Source organism: Peromyscus eremicus, chromosome X (genome assembly GCF_949786415.1).
Source record: "Peromyscus eremicus chromosome X, PerEre_H2_v1, whole genome shotgun sequence".
NCBI classification, from domain to species: domain Eukaryota; kingdom Metazoa; phylum Chordata; class Mammalia; order Rodentia; family Cricetidae; genus Peromyscus; species Peromyscus eremicus.
Genome location: NC_081439.1, coordinates 77,895,492 through 77,915,630, shown reverse-complemented (window position 1 = coordinate 77,915,630; position 20,139 = coordinate 77,895,492). Strand labels below are relative to the sequence as shown.

The following is a 20,139-nucleotide window of genomic DNA, read 5'->3' as shown; positions in this document are numbered from 1 at the left end:
CTTTGGCCCAGATTACTGCTAAAGCTTCAATTTCCCACTAATTATTATAATGCATAAAATATTAGTGATGATGAAGAAGCAATTTTCTTAATTACAAATGAATTTAAATAAACAAAACTGTGAATAACGCAAAAAAAATGTACTTTTACATTCTATCCTATTAATGCCAGCTGAAAAGGAGTTGGTATAATGCAGGTACTCAAAATATAACTCAAGTGTTTCATGACAAAAAGACCCAACCTGGAGTTGTAATGCTTCATGGTTTTCTAGTCCTTCCACAATTGGTGAAAATCGTTCTCTGTTATTTCTTTCAGCTGCAGCAGTGATGGCACCCAAAAGTTTGTCTAGACTACAGACAAAAACAAAGGAAACAGAAATGAGAAATATTTCATATGATGAACATAGTTCATTCTCTATTTTATTCTTAGTGTTTGAAGTTTATATAAACCATTGAAACTTTCACATCACTTACTTTTAATAGATAAAACTTTCAAGTATTTGTAGTATATAAAATAGTGTTTTTAAAATATCCCTGTTATGCAATATCTAACTGGAGCTAATTAACATACATATTACTTCACATGCTAATTTTTTTCTGTATGAGCTGTTTGTGTTTGTGTTCCAAACATTCATCTACAAACTTACACTTTGCTTTCTTTTTATTGGGTAAGTTCATTTCATGTTAAGTTACCATACAAGATAAAGAATAATACAATGATACAATAACACAAAAAATCTAGTTGATTTAATTAAAGAAGCTAAATTGGGGTCTGGAGAGGTAGCTTAGCAGTTAAGAGCTCTGGCTGCTCTTACAGAGGATCTGGCAAATGCAGTAGTGATTCACAACCAGCTATACTTCATATTGCGAACTAAATTGCATAATAAACAGTAGAATGTTTATGCATGCATGGCAAGCACCTGTGTGCATGTGCATGTGCGTGTGCGTGTGTGTGTGTATCTAACATCATGTGTGTGTCTCCTGTGTGTTTCCCAAAATAACTTTTTGATTTTAACACATTTCCAATTGACTGTTATCTTCAGTAAGACAAAATTCCATTTATTTATTTTATATTAACCTTTTAATTTATACAAATTTAACTATATAATATCCAAAAAAGGTAAAATACAAACAAAAGAAGGATGTCAACCAAAAATGTTCTAAGACCTACTAATATTTTTCTGCAAGTTATCAAAAAGAAAAGACACTAATTTTTCAGGTGTCATTTTTCAACACAACAAATGGAACATGTGAATACTTACATGTTTTCTTCCCCAACAATGCAAATAGCAGAAAGTATTTTTAATATTTCAGTCATCATGTTGGGTTGTTTGGGGTCAATTGCTCTTGCCAACAATAAAAGACTCCTTTCATCTCCTAGAATCCTTTGCAGTCCAAACTAAAAAACAAACAAATAAAACTGAAATGTCTATAGAACATATTTTTCATTTAACATAAACCCCAAATAAATAAAATTTTCAAAAAAATACCTTCACAGTGGCTAGATAACTAATTATGTAAATTCTCCTCAAATGCAGTTATTTACTTTTATTTTATTTGAAATGACTACATTTTAGAAATTTGTAGCTTGAATAAAAATGATTTGCAATATTCCTCAATAAAGTTTTTAAAAATATTTAGAAGAAATATTGGAACAAGTAGTATTTTTCTAACAAACAAGAACGTATCAAACACATACTAAATGTATTTTTAAATCAACTTTATTTATGTCGTGATGTATCCTTAGGAAAGTCTGGAATTTGTAGTTAAGTTTTCTAATTTATTTGCATCAAACATTAAAATAAACACAGGAGACAAAAATGTTAAAGTGCTTCAAGTATATTATATGTGAACTGGCTTTTTGGAGCTCATTACCTAGGATAGGATACCTTGCTCAGCCTTGATGAAGGGGGGGTGGGGGCTTGGTCCTGCCTCAACTTGGTTTGCCAGACTTTGTTGACTCCCCATTGGAGGCCTTACCCTCTTTGAGGAGTGGATCAGGGATAGAGTTGGGGGAAGAGGGAGGAGTAGGAGGAAGGGAGAGGGGGTAACTGTGGTTGGTATATAAAATGAAACAAATTAAAATAAAAAGCATACTATATGCTAGTTAAAGTAATAAATAAATGATACGGACTTTCTCTGATTTTCTTGCCCTTTTATATCATCTCTTAGGCAGCAACACCATCATGCACTTGGGTTTCCTTACATACAATAGTCAGAAGAACAAAGAAAATACCAGTTTCACTTATTTTCTAGGCATGAATCCAGTGTATATCCACATGCATTCAAAAATGCCAATAGGTAGATTTCCAAATCAAAAATTAATGGTAAGATACTTGTCTTTTCACCTTTGTCTTACAAAGTATATTTTCATTTTCTCATTAAAAGTTTGCTTCATTCCATGGCAACATTACATTTCATTGGGAAACATTACAAGATAACATTTGGCAAAGTATCAAACATATGAACAGCATGAAGATTCTTAATTTAAATTCTAAGAGAAAAGGGGGCCAGGCTAAACTTTTTCTCTTCTTTCCTTTTTCTTTTTTTTTATTTTAGTTTTCCAAGACAGGGTTTCTCTGTGTAGCTTTTGAAGCCTTTTCTGGAACTCACTCTATAAACCAGGATGACCTCAAATGCAAAGATCTGCCTGCCTCTGTCTCCCAAGTCCTGGGATTAAAGACATGAGCCACCCTCTCCAGGCCCAGGCTAAATTTCTTAAATATGACTTTAGTGTGGACCTTAATAAATAAGGGAACATGCAGACTTTTATAACAGTTTCTGATGTAAGTAACGTCATTTCAGATGCAATTTACCTTCCTCGAATTGGAAAATGTATTCCAGTTTAAAATAAATATATACTGTGTGCTTTCTATTCAGAATCTCTGTTTTATGCATTGTTTCACATGCCTATAATTTAAAGGATTTGTTTATTCATGTGCTGTGTATATATATCCAAATCATAAACATAGCTTAACAAAAATTCCCATTTAGTTTAGAATAATTTAAACTAAATCATCATGTTCTTCAAAAATAACAAACACATAAGAAAAAGAAAGTGAGTCTTGACATATCTGAGTATCTCCTGTGGGAGTAGGGCTGTATAGGAAATCCTACTAATATAACTTTCTTTAGTCAGTATTTTAATTATAATTAGTTGTTATCCTACAAAACTAAGATAGCTGACAACATGAATCAATAAGAATGTAGAACAAAAGCTCCCATAGCTGAATTTAGAGAGGAGGAGACTGATTAGCCAGAGGCTAAGTTATTTTTCAAAGGCCCTGTCTGCTTAGGACTGACAAAATGTGATCTTCATCTCTGATTTCTAGTATTGTGTTCTCTTTCTATGATGTTACTACTTTTATCAGTTGCAGAAAGAGGTCCTTCTTGAGTTATGGAGAAACAATGTTCTATTAAATGTGTTGTTGTTAGTCATTAGATCCCATGGAGTGTGATATCTAAAGGCCAAAAGCACAAAAGAGAAATTCTGTACTATTACTAATGGGAGTTTTTCTAAAAGAAATTTCCAAATTGATGAGCAAGACAGCTCAGAGTATAAAGGTACTTGATAAAATGCCTGAAACCAAAGTTGGATGCCTGGGACCCACATGGTAGAAGCAAAGAAGTGACTCCCTCAAATTGTACTCTGACCTTCAAATGCACGTATTGGTGCATCATACATACCCATAATTAAATGTAAAAGGATAATAAACCTCAAGAAATAGCAGTAAAAGTATATGTGAGGAAGGAATTCATTAGCAACCATGCACTGCATGTACCAATAAAACTATTTGCTGATTAATATGGGCATATGATACAGACAGTAACATATAATTGCATATACCAAAGAACAAGTATTTGTGTAGTACTTAAATATACAGTACTATTGCATTGATTATTAATAGCTATGGTTCACATTTAGCAAGTTCTTGGTTATTACTATAATTACTTAGTTTCTATTAAGTATTTTGAGAATATTAAAATACCACCTAAAAGTAATTAATGTAATTAAGCAAATTAATTAGTCAAAGTTATTGTATAGTACAAACAGTATTTTACATATACAAAAATGCAAGCTATTTTCTACAGATTTAATTTATGCATGTTAAATCATTGTAACTGAAATAACACTCTTATCAAATTAGTTGAAACTTATCCCTACCCTTGAATTTTCGTTTTCAATAAAATAAAACTTCTTTCTCCATATGGAAATGGTATTCAACTTATGACATTAAAATCTCCATACTACTAGGGTTTAAAAGATGCTTCAGCAGTTAATAGTACATACTCCTCATATAGAGAATCCAGGTTCGATTCCCAGCACCCACATTAGGCAGCTCAAGCCTGTAGCTTGAGTTCTAGGGGAACTGATTCCCTTTAGCCTTAATGGGCACCTACATGAATGTGCTGCACATAAACTAATATAGCAACAGGTACACATAAATATTTAAAAATAAATAAACCATGATATCACAAAAGGAAACACATATCATCAAATTTGAGAGCTAAACTAATATTGTTGGCATAATTGCAAAATATGCCAATATTGTGTGAAGTAAAATATACTTTTAAAACGACTTATAGTTAACTCATAATGATCTACATTATAAACATATTATTAAAACTTGAATAAATACCCACTGTTTAATCTCTTTCTTACTTTCATACTATCAAGCAAGCTCTCCCCTTTTGTAACAGAGGAATAAGTAAACACCATTTACCTTATTATTCATAAATGCTTTCAGGCACTGAATGAGTTTGTACTGATTCTTCTTGTCGATATTTTCTTGCCTAAGTTAGTGAGAAAAAACATATTACATTGTGCTTAAAATTTTTTTCCCATATATGAAAGGTTTTAAATGTTTATTCTTACTGTTTTTTGTCCAGAAGCTTTTCCAGTACATCCAGTAAAAGTCCAAGTCCTTCATGGCCAAAGTTGTTAACCCAGCTAAGAATTGAAAAGAGTATATATAAGTAACTTCATATATTTAGCACATTAGATATTAAAATTATTTTTTTGTTTTCAAACATGATAAAACTTCCTTACTAATTATATGTGTTATTTCTTTACACTCTGACAAAAGGCTTGACTGTGAGGATGACCATAGTATCATCACCTAAATCCCAGCCATATCTTCATGGTTTCCTTGCCCCTATATTGCACTGCATAAGATAGTTCACATACTTAAGCCAGAATTTATGAGCAAAGCTTATCTTCCATTATTTCCACTCCCCCAAATCAACTCCTCCTCCACTCTTCAGTATTCTCTTAGTAACACCATTACCCTTTGATTCCCTCAAACTTGAAATACTGGCTTAATTGTTTGACCTGCCGTTGTCTTTCACCTTTTCATTTATTCTGCTCACTTCATAAACAACTTTTGAACATCTACAAGGTACCACATACGTATGTAATTCAAATATAATGGGCAACATAACTGAGCCCTTATCCTCATGGAGTCTACTACGTACAAATAGAGAGATAATAAATAAGTAACTAATTATATAACATCAGTGCTTTGTTGCAATGAAGTAAAATAACCTTTGCTAAACAACTGAAATGCCAGGATGCTTTTATTTAATATGTAACCAGGGAAACAACTTTGATAAGATGCTACCTAAGCAGAACACTGAAGATAAACAGGATTACATAAGTAGAAGGATTATCAGAAAACTGATTATATAGATGTTAAATGCTGTGTTTTGAATATTCTAGAACCTCTCTTCTTCCTTCTCCTTTTCTTCTCCTCCTCCTTCTTCTTCCTCTTCTCCTCTTCCTTCCCCTCCTCCTCCTCTTCTTCTTCCTTCTTTTCTTCTTTTTGTTCTACAGTGCTTCCTCTAAATGCCCCTCTGCCCTTTTCAATGTTTACACTAAACCATAATTTACTACTAGTTACCATTATCTTAACATGGCTTAACTCCATGGGGTTCTGTGTAGTTTCATTTTTTTTTTGTTCATTTCACATTTAAAATATCCGACTAATAACATTTAACCACATTTCTCAGTCAAAATTTCACGTAGATTACCTCAAATAATCCCTTAGCCTGATATTTTCATGAAGCCTCACTATACTTTCCAGCCTGAGAATTTATACAACATTGGCCAAGAGAATCAGACAAATGATCATTCCTGGAGTTCTCTCTGAACTTCCTTTGTTAGCTTATTTATTCTTTCTTCCATAAAGGAAACCACAATATTATCTCTCAAAGACTCCAAGTTTCAAATGACCATTTGTAAATTATTAACTATCTCTCCAGCCCATGGAGATGTTCAAACAAATATGGGTTCTTCTTTAAAACCTCTACACATAATCTTATCTCTTGATGTCTGACATGTTTTTTATCATATACCTTACTGATTCATTTGGATTATAAATTCCATAAAGATAGGATATTTCCTCAGTCATTTCTCTATCATCCATTGCCCCATTAAAGTAGCTTACATACAACATATGACATATTTGTAAACAATAAATATTTACTAATTTAAATTTAGTACCTTATGTAACCACAAAGAATAGGCAATCTCATATTGCCCAAGGATTTCACAAAACTAAATAAATACATAAGCTTATAAAATAGTCATTAGAATCTTTACTACCTACATACATACAGAAATGTTACAACAATGGGAAGAAAATACTAGGCTTCATTCATGCTAGGCAAGCAATGTACTGCTGAGATACTACACATATTGAGATCATGTGTATATTTACATTTCATAGTCTTTAAATTTTCTCTGGTTGTTAATGAGAATGGCCCCCATAGGCTCATATATTTGAATACCTTGATCCTTAATTGGTGCAACTGTTTGAGAAGAATGAGGAGGTATGGCTTATTGGATAAGGGCTGTCACAGTGGGGCAGGCTATGGGGTTTGAAAGCTCGTAACATTCTCAGTTACCCCTCTATGCTTCATGTTCTGGATCAAGATGTAAGCTCTCAGCTACTGCTCCAGCACCATGCCTGCTAGACTGCCACCATGATCCCTGCCATGATGGGCATGGATTCTAATTCTCTGAAACTGTAAGCCCCCCAGTAACTCTTTTTTTTCCATAAGTTGTCATCATCATGGTATCTTATCATAGCAATAAAAAGTAACTTAAGACACTGTCCATTTCATATCTAAAATGAACATATCAGCATGGTAAGAATCTATATTTCTATCACATGATCAGTGACAGTCATCAGATTATTGAAGAAGGTATAATTTAAAATAGCTGAGATCCAGAACCAATCACATCCACAATATATATGAAAGCTCATTTTAAACTAATGTGGCTTCAATTTTCATAATGAAAAGAAGAAATCAATATGGCATTGTAATGATTAGTTACAATGAGCTACTATTCCATTGAGGCATGTAATGATCCACTGCAATGAGCTATTTTCTCTAAAGACTGAATAATCAGTGGGGTAGTGACAGAAAGATAAAAAGACATCATTTCTAAGTAAAACATGCTGTATTTAATCTATCAGAGAGAAACCTGCAAATATCATCATAGAACAATAACTTAGAACATAACTTGGAACATAGTCCAAACAAATCTATATATACAGCCTTCAGTACCTGCCTTGACATTTGAGAAGAAAATAAAATCAGTAATTTCATCAAATTTAACACTTCAAAACAGTTTTTGAAATTCTAAATATTACTCATATTTCCTTTACACCCAATACTATTAAAATTATTAGGATTGTTTCTTTCTTCCTATAGGAAATTATTTGACAGAAGAGAATGATTTATATTTGTTCATTTGAAATCAGTCACCCACACAACTCAGACTACTTCAAAATGCATGGTTAAGAGCATTTTGTATTCACTCAGTGAAAATTAATTTTACTCAAAAGATACAATCATGAAACATAAGGGTAAGAGGACAAGTTTAATTCTTAAAAGTTATGGAGTACAAAATCTCAACTGTGGATGTATCTGGCCAATGGGAAGAGGAAGCCTAGTCAGAGTCTTTCGGAGTTCTTAAAGTAGAAATGGACCAGGAGAAGAGTTTGCTGCTGAGGGTGAACTAATCATGATGTACACTGATGATTCTCAGGAACTCAGTATGTCCCTGCCCTTTTGTTTCTTACCAATACAATTTCTTTCTTCCAAGGATTAAGCACGATGTAACCTTTAGCTAAAGTATCTCTGTGCATTAATTGCAATAGGTAGGTATGTATATGCAACAAAAACAAAGACAAAAAAGACAGGATGAAACAGTTTAAATTAAAACAAAATGTTGGCTTGTTTACACAGCTGGGCATTTTTTGTTTGTTTGTTAAACCATAACACCAGAAAGTAAGTGTTGTTGTAATTATGTAACTCAAACTAACAGCAACATCATTGTGAAAGTGTTAATAATTCAAATTGTGGGGTGCTGCCCAAGAACTATGGGATCAGTTCCTAGGGGAAGAGAGATGGCAGCAAAGTATGTTTTAATGTGATTAAAAGTGGTTTTAGTGCTTGGTCAATTTTACAACCACTGGCATAGAAAAGGTTTGTTAAGAAGTAAAGGAACCATTTTGGAAGCAAGACACAGGCTCAGAACTCTAAACTGCTATATACATCCTCCCAAGCACAAACACTCTCACTAACAGAGGACACAGAACCAGGATAGCAATCCAGCTGAAGCACATAAAGCTAACAAGTTTATAAATTGCAGCTCTTAAAGAATATTAATTGGGCAATGTAGAACCACAAGAATACAGTTGATGACTGTATTTAAAATCTGACTCAGGTATTATTACACTTTAAGACATAAATGTCCCCATCCTATCTCAACCAGAATATAAGAAGTTCCAATTCACTGTGAATGATAAATTTGTGAGTAACATAAAAATAGAGAATAACACTGAAAAAAAGAAAAAAATTAAGAATATTCTTTTGTAACTTCCATAACCATATAGAAACAGATATTTTTCCTTCCTTTCTCCTGAGTCACAGTTTACATGAGAGTAGCATAACTTGCCAGATACCACACTCAACAGGACCAGTACAAATTTTTCTATAACATCTAGATTGCTACAAAACTACATTGAGTACATCTATAAGCATAGTATAAATGCCTTCATTATACATAGTCTAGTTCATAAGTTTATGTAGAGCATTTTATAATTCATATTATTATTGATTTTTAATATCCTGAGTGTCATAAGAAATCAATGAAGTACTGCTAAAGAAAGAGATCCAGAGTCTAACTGAAATTTTTACTCAAAATTTAGGTAAGGAAGTTTATCAGCAAGAATGGAGGAGAAGAAAATGTATGTTAAAGGGATTGAAGAATTTTTTAAATTTTGTTTTGTTTTTACCAAGGAGACGTTCAAATTAAGAGGTATCTTGACAAGCTACATGAGACACATTCAAGCTGCTTCTTGTGGAAACTTCTCAAAGGACACAATAGAACCCAATAAAATAAGAAAGACGAGAGAAACCCATGCAGGACGTTTAATCTACAAGTAATCAAGAAGGTGGAATTAGAGATGAAAAAGAAGCCAGGAAATATGTTTATATTTTCATTGTTTTTGTTTGTTTGTTATTGTTTGGGGGATTGCTTTTGTTTTTTGAGACAGAGTCTCTCTGTGTTTTCTTGGCTGTCCTGGAATTAAGTGTATAGGTCAAGCTGGTCTTAAACTCACAAAGATGCTCCTGCTGATGCCTCCCAGGTGCTGGTAGCCCTGAGACATTATTCTAACCATATGTCTAAAAAGTGGCAGTAGGTATTACACAGTGAAAATTCTGGTATGCTGCTAAAGAAGTTAAAATTTAAAGACCATTTCCAAAGTTTATTTGACAATTAAGAAAACATTCCACCATCTATCAATGGGCTGTACTCTGAGTACACACACATAGTGATAATTGAGGACACAGAGGAACTCAAGAAATTAGACATCAAAATGCCCAACAGTCCAATTAAGAAATGGGCTACAGAACTAAACAGAGAATTCTCAACAGAGGAAACTCAAATGGCTGAAAGACATTTAAGGAATTGCTCAACATCCCTAATCATCAGGGAAATGCAAATCAAAACAACTCTGAGATACCACCTTATGCCTGTCAGAATGGCTAAGATCAAAAACACTGAAGACACCTTATGCTGGAGAGGATGTGGAGCTAGGGGAACTCTCCTCCACTGCTGGTGGGAATGCAAGCTTGTACAACCACTTTGGAAATCAATATGGCGTTTTCTTAGAAAACTGGGAATCCATCTCCCCCAAGATCCAGCTATACCACTCTTGGGCATATACCCAAGGAATGCTCAACCACACCACAAGAGCACTTGTTCAGCTATGTTCATATCAGCATTGTTTGTAATAGCCAGAACATGGAAACAACCTAGATGCCCTTCAACTGAAGAATGGATAAACAAAATGTGGTACATATACACAATGGAATACTACTCAGCAGAGAAAAACAATGACATCATGAGGTTTGCAGACAAATGGATGGATCTAGAAAAAATCATCCTGAGTGAGGTATCCCAGACTCAGAAAGACAAACATGGTATGTACTCACTCATAACAGGATACTAGATGTGGAACAAGGATGACTGGACTACTACTCACATCACCAGGCAGGCTACCTGGAAAACAGGACCCCAAGAAAGACACAGGGATCGCCCAATGACAGAGAAATGGAATGAGATCTACATGAACAGCCTGGACATGAGTGGGGGTAGTGAAGGGCGAGGGTCGAGGGAAAGAGAGCTTGGGTGAGTGGGAGATCCCAGCTGGATCAACAACAGAGAGGGAGAACAAGGAATAGGAGACCATGGTAAATGAAGACCACATGAGAATAGGAAGAAACAAAGTGCTAGAGAGGCCCACAGAAATCCACAAAGATACTCCCACAACAGACTGCTGGCAATGGTCGAGAGACAGTCCGAACTGACCTACTCTGGTGATGGGATGGCCAAACACCCTAATTGTCATGCTAGAAACCTCATCCAACTACTGAGGGATCTGGATGCAGAGATCCATGACTAGGCCCCAGGTGGATCTCTGGGAGTCCAATTAGCGAGAATGAGGAGGGTTTATATGAGAGAGAATTGTTGAGATCAAGGTCGGATAAAGCACAGAGACAAATAGCCAAACAAACGGAAACACATGAAATATGAACCAATGGCTGAGGGGTCACCAACTGGATCAGGCCCTCTGAGTGGGTGAGACAGTTGATTGGCCTGATCTGTTTGGGAGGCATCCAGGCAGTGGGCCTGGGTCCTGTGCTCATTGCATGAGTCGGCTGTTTGAAACCTGGGGCCTATGCAGGGTCCCTTGGCTTGGCCTGGGAGGAGGGGACTGGACCTACCTGGACTGAGTCCACCAGGTTGATCTCAGTCTGTGGGGAAGGCTTTGCCCTGGAGGAGATTGGAATGGGGGGCGGGCTGGGGGGAAGGTGAGGGGGGCGGGTGGGGGGAGAACAAGGGAATCTGTGGCTGATATGTAGAACTTAATTGTATTGCAAAATAAAAATTTAAAAAAAAAAAAAGAAAACATTCCACCATCTATCAATGGGCTGTACTCTGAGTACACACACATAGTGATAATTGAGGACACAGAGTTTAAATGCCTACATTTTATAATACAATAGATGTAGATTATAATTCTATATATTATATTCTTTATGGATATATGTATACATATATATGTTTGAGTTTCACATATATGTGTGTATTTGTATTCAACATATCTGCATTCCTCTTGCTTAAGACTCTTAAGTAACTGGGATTACAAATCAAAACCACCAACATAGGTTGAAAATGATTTTCCATATTCATTTAATGCAGGATTGAGAACAGTACCTGCACACAACTTCTAACGATGAAATGGAAAATATATATAAGAAAGCAAGATCTAGTTAATATTTGTTTTCTAACATATTACAAAGCAAAACTTTGAATGTACTTTGACTCTAGTATTAGTTTTAGACATAAAGGATTTCAAAAATATTAATGCAAATTTTCAACATTTAATGAAAAGTAATCTTACAAAATATGTAGAGGACTACCCCCACACACACTAAATTTTACCTGTTGATTATTTCAAAACTAAGATGTCAAAACTAAATATTTGGAGCTCACATTACAATATTAGTTATGCTATTATTCAAAGCTTTTAGTATATTTCATTCTGAAAATGCCTAGTGCTACCAGTTCACTATAAAGCCATAGAAATTATACTGGTGTGTGTGTTTGTGACTTGGGTGGGGCTTATAGTTCATGCACAATCTTGAATGTACGTTATTGCCATTGCTCTTGGTTATCCTACAGAACTTGATGGTGTGTACTGCTGAAAACAACATTCATGAGTCATAGAATAAAAAACCAAACAGTTATTGATCTAGAAGCTTCATTGCTACTAGCTAGCTTTCATAATCCTGGAAAGTGCTATACACACTACAGACGGAGAAAAACAATCATGAATCTTGTTTGGCTACGAACACTGTGAGCTATCATAAATATTGGGCTGGCAAGGTATGATCACTAGTACAAAGGCACCATAAATGTCATGGGGAAAAAATAACCACTTTCTGATTAGATTTGAGGCCCACTCCACAATATGCATACCATAAGTGGCAACATAACTGGGATCAAGAACCTGTGACTAGACAGGTCATAGGCCCTAGAGGAGAACCTACTTCTATTACTCTGCTTAATGGACTTACTATTAAACCAACTTCCAATGATACTGTTATACCCATAGATAAATACATCTCTCAAATCTCATCATAGTTTCTTTTCACAGTAAATTATTAACATGTAAAATTGCAACTCATCAAGGGGCAGAGAACAAGAGATTGTGACATGTGCAGCCCTAAATAAGACATCTACATCACACTCTTTCCTCCTAAGGCTCAAAGATCATAGTTGCAAAAATTAGCCGGGCGGTGGTGGCGCACGCCTTTAATCCTAGCACTTGGGAGGCAGAGCCAGGCAGATCTCTGTGAGTTCGAGGCCAGCCTGGGCTACCAAGTGAGTCCCAGGAAAGGCGCAAAGCTACACAGAGAAACCCTGCCTCGAAAAACCAAAAAAAAAAAAAAAAAAAAAAACTAGAGTTGGAAAGACTGGAAGAGCCAGAAGCAGTCAATGATTGCAATGAAAGGGTGTTTTCCATACACAGTAAAACAGCTACACATATGAACTCACAGCACCTATGATAGCATGCACAGGACCTGTTCAAGTTCAATGTAGACAAATTCCCAGCATGGAGTAGGGAATAGGAGCATAAAGTTCTACCCCTAGGTCAGGGGCTATTGATAATTGATACATGATTGGAAAAGGATAGTTATTTGGTTTGTTTGCTTTATTGATGTAGTTCCCGGTATGTGGATTGTGCTCCCAATGGAAGGGCACACATCTAAGAATATATAGGCCATATAAATTAGACTCAATGATTTAAATAAAAATGAAGACATGTAGTTGGGTGTGTATGGAAAGGAAAGTAGATATGGAAGTAGTTGGAGTGAATATAAACAAAACACAATGTATAAATTCTCAAAAACTAATGAAATATTAATTTAAAAATAAAATATATTAAAGCTTAAAAACAGGAAATAATACTAAGCTTCCTGAACTTCTGATGTCACTATTTTGGAAGTGCTCACTTATATTGATCAACATGATCAATGATCAAAGAAAAGAAAACTTTACATTGAATGTAAGAATAAAATAATTCATTTAACACTAAATCTAAGAGGAAGCAAGATTCTCCCATATCTAGTTCTCCAGGGCATATCAAAATGAGAAAAACTCTATAAATCTAGTTATTCTACTAGAGGAGGGAATAAAATTTTGTTCTTTTCCAGATCTACATAAAGAACAATCTGTCAGCTTCATAAAACTTCAATATTTTATTCAGAACTAGATATTTGTGCTCAGAATTAACTCATTGCATTTATGGCAAATATAATCTTAATATTTGGTGGAGAGGAGTTTATTATACACATGCACAAATATAAAAGAACACAGTGAGCACATGTTCAATTTGATTAGATTCTCTAGATTTATAGTAACCTTTCAATGGAGTTAAAGCTAAAATTAGAAGTTCTACACTAAGTCCCATAAGATGTAAAAGCAATTGGTCTCATGTGAAAGAGTGCAATATCAGTCATGTCATCCGTTTACCACTATTTGTGCAGTGCTAAAGGCTAGTAGAGAGGGTTATTGTTCTGTACAAAGAATTTGATTTCTAACGGTGCTCTAATCCCATGTGGAATCTCATACTACAACCCAAATCACTGGAACAGCAAATAAAATGATTGGTACTTCAAAGTTTCTTGGGGAATCAGAAAATGGGTAAAAATTCTAACACATGAAACAATTAATTCAAGCAGTTTAAGAAACCTAGAACAATATTGTAATTGTAAATGTTGTCTAATTTTTAGACAAAACCATCACATTTTAATACCAATGTTCCTGATGTAATATTCATCAATGCAATTATAACTAAATCTAGGTTATATGTTCTTGGATAAAGAAAATGTGATCCATGTAAATAAATAAGACTACTGTATAACCTAACAAAACAATATTGTATGTTTACTTCATAGATAAGTATCTCCAAACAGTAGTGAAGGTAAAATTCATTGTTTCACCCACTTTAAAGGATGTTTTGTTCGGGTATCAATATGTGCATTCATCAAAAAGAAAACGTTAAAATAAAAAAGAATACAACAGCAAAATGCACATGGCTTTAACTGTGTTTAAATAAAATAAAAACATTTATATGCATTTATTTTGTCTACATGAAAGTAAATACAATAGAACTAGGCATTTGAAGTCCTTGAAATGATTCACTTTCATAGATTAATGCGTGAACTATCTCTGACCAATTATAATATACCTCTTTGATGCAATGCTGCCATTTCCAGGCATTTGTGCATAAGCTTTGAAGCATGACACTTGCTGACCGCTTATTTCGCCTGATTCATAAAAAGGTTGAATGTGTCAATTTTCCAGCTTTGCCTCTCAGAGGTTTTGACTTGAATGCTGTGATAGATTACAATTTCCTTAGAAATTCCCAAAGAAGACATCCAATCGTTCTCTCTGCCTGCATTTATTCTCTCCATCAGTCTCACCGGCAAGATCCTGCTATGTCCAATGTGATTCACACACTTTCAAGAGGAGAAAATGTTCACCTTTTCAGGTTGATCATATTATATAAAAACAAATTTCTCTTCCATACTATAATATAATACTGCAATATCTCAAGATACACACAAAAGTCTCCTTACAGAACAAATTTAGCTACAAATTTTCTCTCAAAGAACAGTTTCCTATTTATTAAAATCAATTTCTTAGTCTGCCTAAATTACTTTGGAGATAGTCTAGGAAATAGCTTTAACTGTATCTATTTTAAATATCAACAGGCTAGGCAGGGAAAAAAATTTCCTCTGCATTAGCCTTTAAAAGTTATAAAAGTATAATACAAAGTTGTATCCTGTAGCAATAATGGGGTAAATTACTTAAAGTGTGAATGAAAATGAAAATGAAAATAGACTTCTCAATTTATAGTAAATAGGGAAAAAGCAAGAGTAAAGAACCTTTCACATATTCATACCAAAGCCAGTCATATTTTACATCTCGAAATGTTTGCAATTGTGACTATAATTATGTTACTAAATCTGAGGGCTTATTGATATAACCATTCAAATTTACAGTAAAATGTTAACTTCCAAAAAAAAAAGTATTGGGTTTTTTTTTTCTGAAGCTAAGTAATATAGCTAAAATTCTATCATGTACTCCACAGGACATCCAATTTCTGTTGATTCCATTAAATTTGTTCCAAGAAATCACATTCCTAATCTGCAAATCCTGAAAATGAAAAAGAGTTGACCGAGAGTATCTGTTATAGGTAAGTCCTTGAATGAAATCAGGAGAAACAATGGCATTAGCACAAAACACAGGCTCATACCCCCTTTTCCTAACCCAATTTGTATATTATGCTATCTGATTCTTCCAGGAAGTAAACAAGTGGTAAATGAATTTTCCTGCAGTATAAGAAGGGGAAGGAAAGCTGAAGGACAATTGTTCTTTTATGAGTACAAAACAGAAATGCAACCTTTCTTCTCACCTACCAAGTACAATGTAAAAAACATGTAATTAATATCTCATTATACATGGTGATTGCTATGTAGACAAAGATCAAAAAAAATTAATGTTCACGGATATTTTTAGCAAAGGATATCTACACACATGTCTGAAAAGAACCATTTCTTTGGAATCTCTTTTTGGATCGAATTTTGCAACTATAAATGTTGCTTACTAATAACATGAATTTCAAAGATAAGAAGTTTTGTCTTTTCTGTGTTAATCTTTATATTTTATTTTAAATATATCTATATAAAACTGAGAAAGAAACTGTGGAGATTATATAATTTTTTCCTGCACCTATATGTTAAACATATTTTTATTCATTGTATTTTAAGTGATGAAAACTGTATATATTTATAGTACACACATGACTTATTCATATAGCTGTGGAGTAACAACATATACATTTCTCATATCCTCATCATCTTTGCCCCATGGTAAAAACAGTAAAAATGTACTTCCTTGGCAATTTTCAAGAGTACAATATACTAATATTTATTGTAGTCACCACTATATATATTTGATATCCTGAGAAATTTTGTAACCTTTGACAAATATAAATTTTGTAATACATGTGATGTAAATGAAACTTTTCAAAACAATCTTAAACAGCAAATATTCAAAATCTTTAAGAAAAACACATTAAGCCAAACAGGAACCTAAAATGTGTATCGCCAGTTATTAGACAAAACCTACTCTTTTTTTTCTGTCACAATGAAATAAGCCATCAATGTACAATGAATATATGCTAACAAAAACAGCCAGCATATGATGTCAAGAATTTTTACAGGATTGAATATAATATGAAGTACATATGAAAGAGATCTTACCCTTTAGTATATTCAACCTGGACTGTTTTATATTTTATGAAAAATTGAAAAGTATAGTAACTTATGGAAGATACACATTTTTATGTAATAAGTCTCTCAAGACATAAATGTAGGGAAAAGGGGCTGGCTAAGAAATCCACCCTGACTCTGGAGGCCAAAACTAGAGAAAGATGGCTCAAATCAAGGCAGAAAGAAACACAGTTTGGCTCAGTCAGATCAGAGCCATCTCTGCCCCTGGCCAACTGACTTGTGAAACCAAGCAATCACAGCGCAGGATAGTAGAATCCTGGGCCCCAAGTCAACCCCTGGTTGACTCCATCCCCTAGACTTCCTGTGTAAACCGCCCTGCTGGGTCAGTTAGAAAAAAAGGCTGTTCTCTCTACCCTGGTAGAGGCAGCTACTCTCCTGGACTCCTCCTTCCTAAATAAATCTCTTTCTCAAAAGAGTTTTGGGTGTGAAGATCTTCATTCACTGTCATAGAGAAGATCCTTGCTGAGACATCCCCCAGTGGACAAAACAAGAGAGAGCTGAAAGAGCAGAGCAAGGAGCTGAACAGAAGATCTTTGCTGAGACATTCCTCAGTGAACAAAACAAGAGAGAGCTGAAAAGTAACACTTTTCTATGGAGCCAGAGGAGATTGATAAATTTCTGCAGGAGTTTACCCTGTTGCAGAATGAAGCAATATCTTAGGTGGGAGAAGCAGAGCGCCATTAGAAAGCCCCTTTAAGAGAAGTCAGAAAAATTTCCTTTACAGGGTTAGGCTGCTGCTTTGCATTTCCAGCCTTCAGAGCTCCAGATGTCCAGGACACCTTCTGGGCAGAGCTGCTGTTCTGAGCAGCTCAAGGTATCCAGGATACCTTGCCCTCCAGGGCTGAACAGTCTCCTTGTAGTTCCAGCCATCAGAGCTGTCCTAAGCAGCTCAAGGTGTTACCTGACTCCCAACCTTTCTCCAGAGTTGTTGCAACCAATTTACTTGCATTTTTGGTCCCGAAACCCGGAACCAAACCCACAGAGTTGCAACCAATTTACTTACAATAAACATCTTTTAAAGGAATTGTAATGCTATAAATACTCCAATTTAATTAGCCTTTGTCAAAATGCTAATGACATTTGCTTGTCTGTACTGGGCAGATTAAACCCAGAACCTTGCACAGGATTTATAAGTAGTTTAACACTGAGCTACATGTCTATTCTCAGTTTTATGAAACAAGGTGTCAGGCTGGCCTAGAACTCATAAATGTAGCCAGAGCAAGTCTCCAACTCACTATACCCTGCTTAGGCTCTCTGAGTATTGGGATTATAGGTTCATAACACTATAGTAAGTGTAATAGCTACTTTTCTTCTCATTTTGGACAGTTAAGAGACAAAATAAGCCGGGCGGTGGTGGCGCACGCCTTTAATCCCAGCACTCGGGAGGCAGAGCCAGGCGGATCTTTGTGAGTTCGAGGCCAGCCTGGTCTACAGAGCGAGTTCCAGGAAAGGCGCAAAGCTACACAGAGAAACCCTGTCTCGAAAAACCAAACAAACAAAAAAAAAGAGTCAAAATAAAGTATGTTGTATATGTAAGGAGAGAAAGAAAGATGGAAGGGAAGAAGGAATGGAATGAGGAAGGGAGGGAGGGAGACAGGGAGGGAGGGAGGGAGGGAAGAAAGAAGGCTGACTGGGAATAAATTTGTCCTCATTTACAAATAAACTGGTACAAAAGAAGACACTATGAAAAGTGTAGCTTTAGTGGTCATAAAATCAAGTAAGTTACTCCGTTTACTAAATGTTGAAAGTAAAAAAGTTTACTAGCTTTTCTTCAGCCACAATGATAAATAGCAAACAATAATCAGAATCTAGCACTTTCCAATTGCTTCCTTCCTCCTATTCAAGTTCATTATCAACAACTAACATAAAAATCATCAATTAAGCCAGATCTGCTGCAATAGACCTAAATTCCATGTTACTCTCAAGGTTGAAGCCTAAGGATTACAAGTTTAATGCAAGCCTGTGTTACAGAATGAACTCTGGCAATACAGGTTAGTGGATAATGTTTAATCCCTAATACTAATCCCCGAACAACTAGTTGATAGCATTTTTTTCTGTTTTTTTTTCATTTCATAATATAAATTATTTCTTAAATGCACCAATGACCATATTTAGATGAAAAAACAAAATTGGTAATATATCTTCCTTTTGATTATTCATTTTGTGTTCCATCATGACAGAAAGCGAAACTTTAGACAATAAAAATAGTAAAAATATCCTGTAGTATTCTACTCACAGTTTCTGAAACATACAGTAAGAGGCTCATAACAGGACCTGTTTATCCCATCCACCATCCTCATAAAAAAACAGAACACCCAAAAAAACTATTTTCGTTTCTATTTAATTAATTAATATAATATTTCTTCTAAGTAGAAAGTTCTTACTACAAAAAAACAGATTATCAAAAGACAGACTTAATTAAATACAGACAATTAAAATTAATTTCAAAATGTGTAATGAATATTGATACTTAGCCTGATAGAAAAAGTATTGAAAATTATCTGGGGAAAATGTAATACTTGCTTTTAATTTGGGAATAACAGTGCTTATTTGACCTTACAGAGGTCTCTACTCAGCCAGGCTATTGCAGACTGTCATATTCCATCACTTTCTGATAACTTCCTTACTTCATTGTCTTTGTATTTTACCTTATTCACATTATTTATACTGAATTTTCACTAAATTCAATGACCTCTTTTTTTTTTTTTTCCAAGACCAACCTCTTCCTCTTTCAATGTCTTTTTGGACTAAAAGGACTAAGATCTGAACTAAAGTTCAGTAATGAATAAAAGTTCCGTGAGTGGCCAGGCGGTGGTGGCGCACGCCTTTAATCCCAGCACTTGGGAGACAGAGCCAGGTGAGTTCGAGGCCAGCCTGGGCTACCAAGTGAGTTCCAGGAGAGGTGCTAAGCTACACAGAGAAACCTTGTCTCGGAAAAAAAAAAAAAAAAAGTTCCGTGAGTGATCAAAAATGAAGAGTAAATAAGATGAAATACACTGTAAAAGATGACTCCAGATCATATATACAAGGCTGAGATCCATACTGAATTCTTCACAATAAAAGATATTCATTCATTCAATTGTTTTGAAAATAACAACTGAATAATTGTTTTAAAAATAACAAATTTCATGTTATTTCAAGTCTGCTGTGAGCTCACAAACTGAAAATCCCAGCAACATGCTTATATATACCAT

General features: G+C 34.7%; 1 protein-coding gene across 2 annotated transcripts in view; it reads right to left on the bottom strand.

Moving 5' to 3' along the window:
• Positions 1-20,139, bottom strand: part of Diaph2 (diaphanous related formin 2) — a 752,478-nt gene that overhangs the window by 531,713 nt on the left and 200,626 nt on the right. For both annotated transcript variants that reach the window (XM_059251575.1, XM_059251574.1), the window contains 4 exons: positions 4,875-4,949; positions 4,723-4,792; positions 1,261-1,397; positions 241-349 (listed from right to left, as the gene is read on the bottom strand). In XM_059251575.1, the coding sequence (XP_059107558.1) occupies positions 241-349; positions 1,261-1,397; positions 4,723-4,792; positions 4,875-4,949 (391 nt within the window). The remainder of the gene's footprint in view (positions 1-240; positions 350-1,260; positions 1,398-4,722; positions 4,793-4,874; positions 4,950-20,139) is intronic.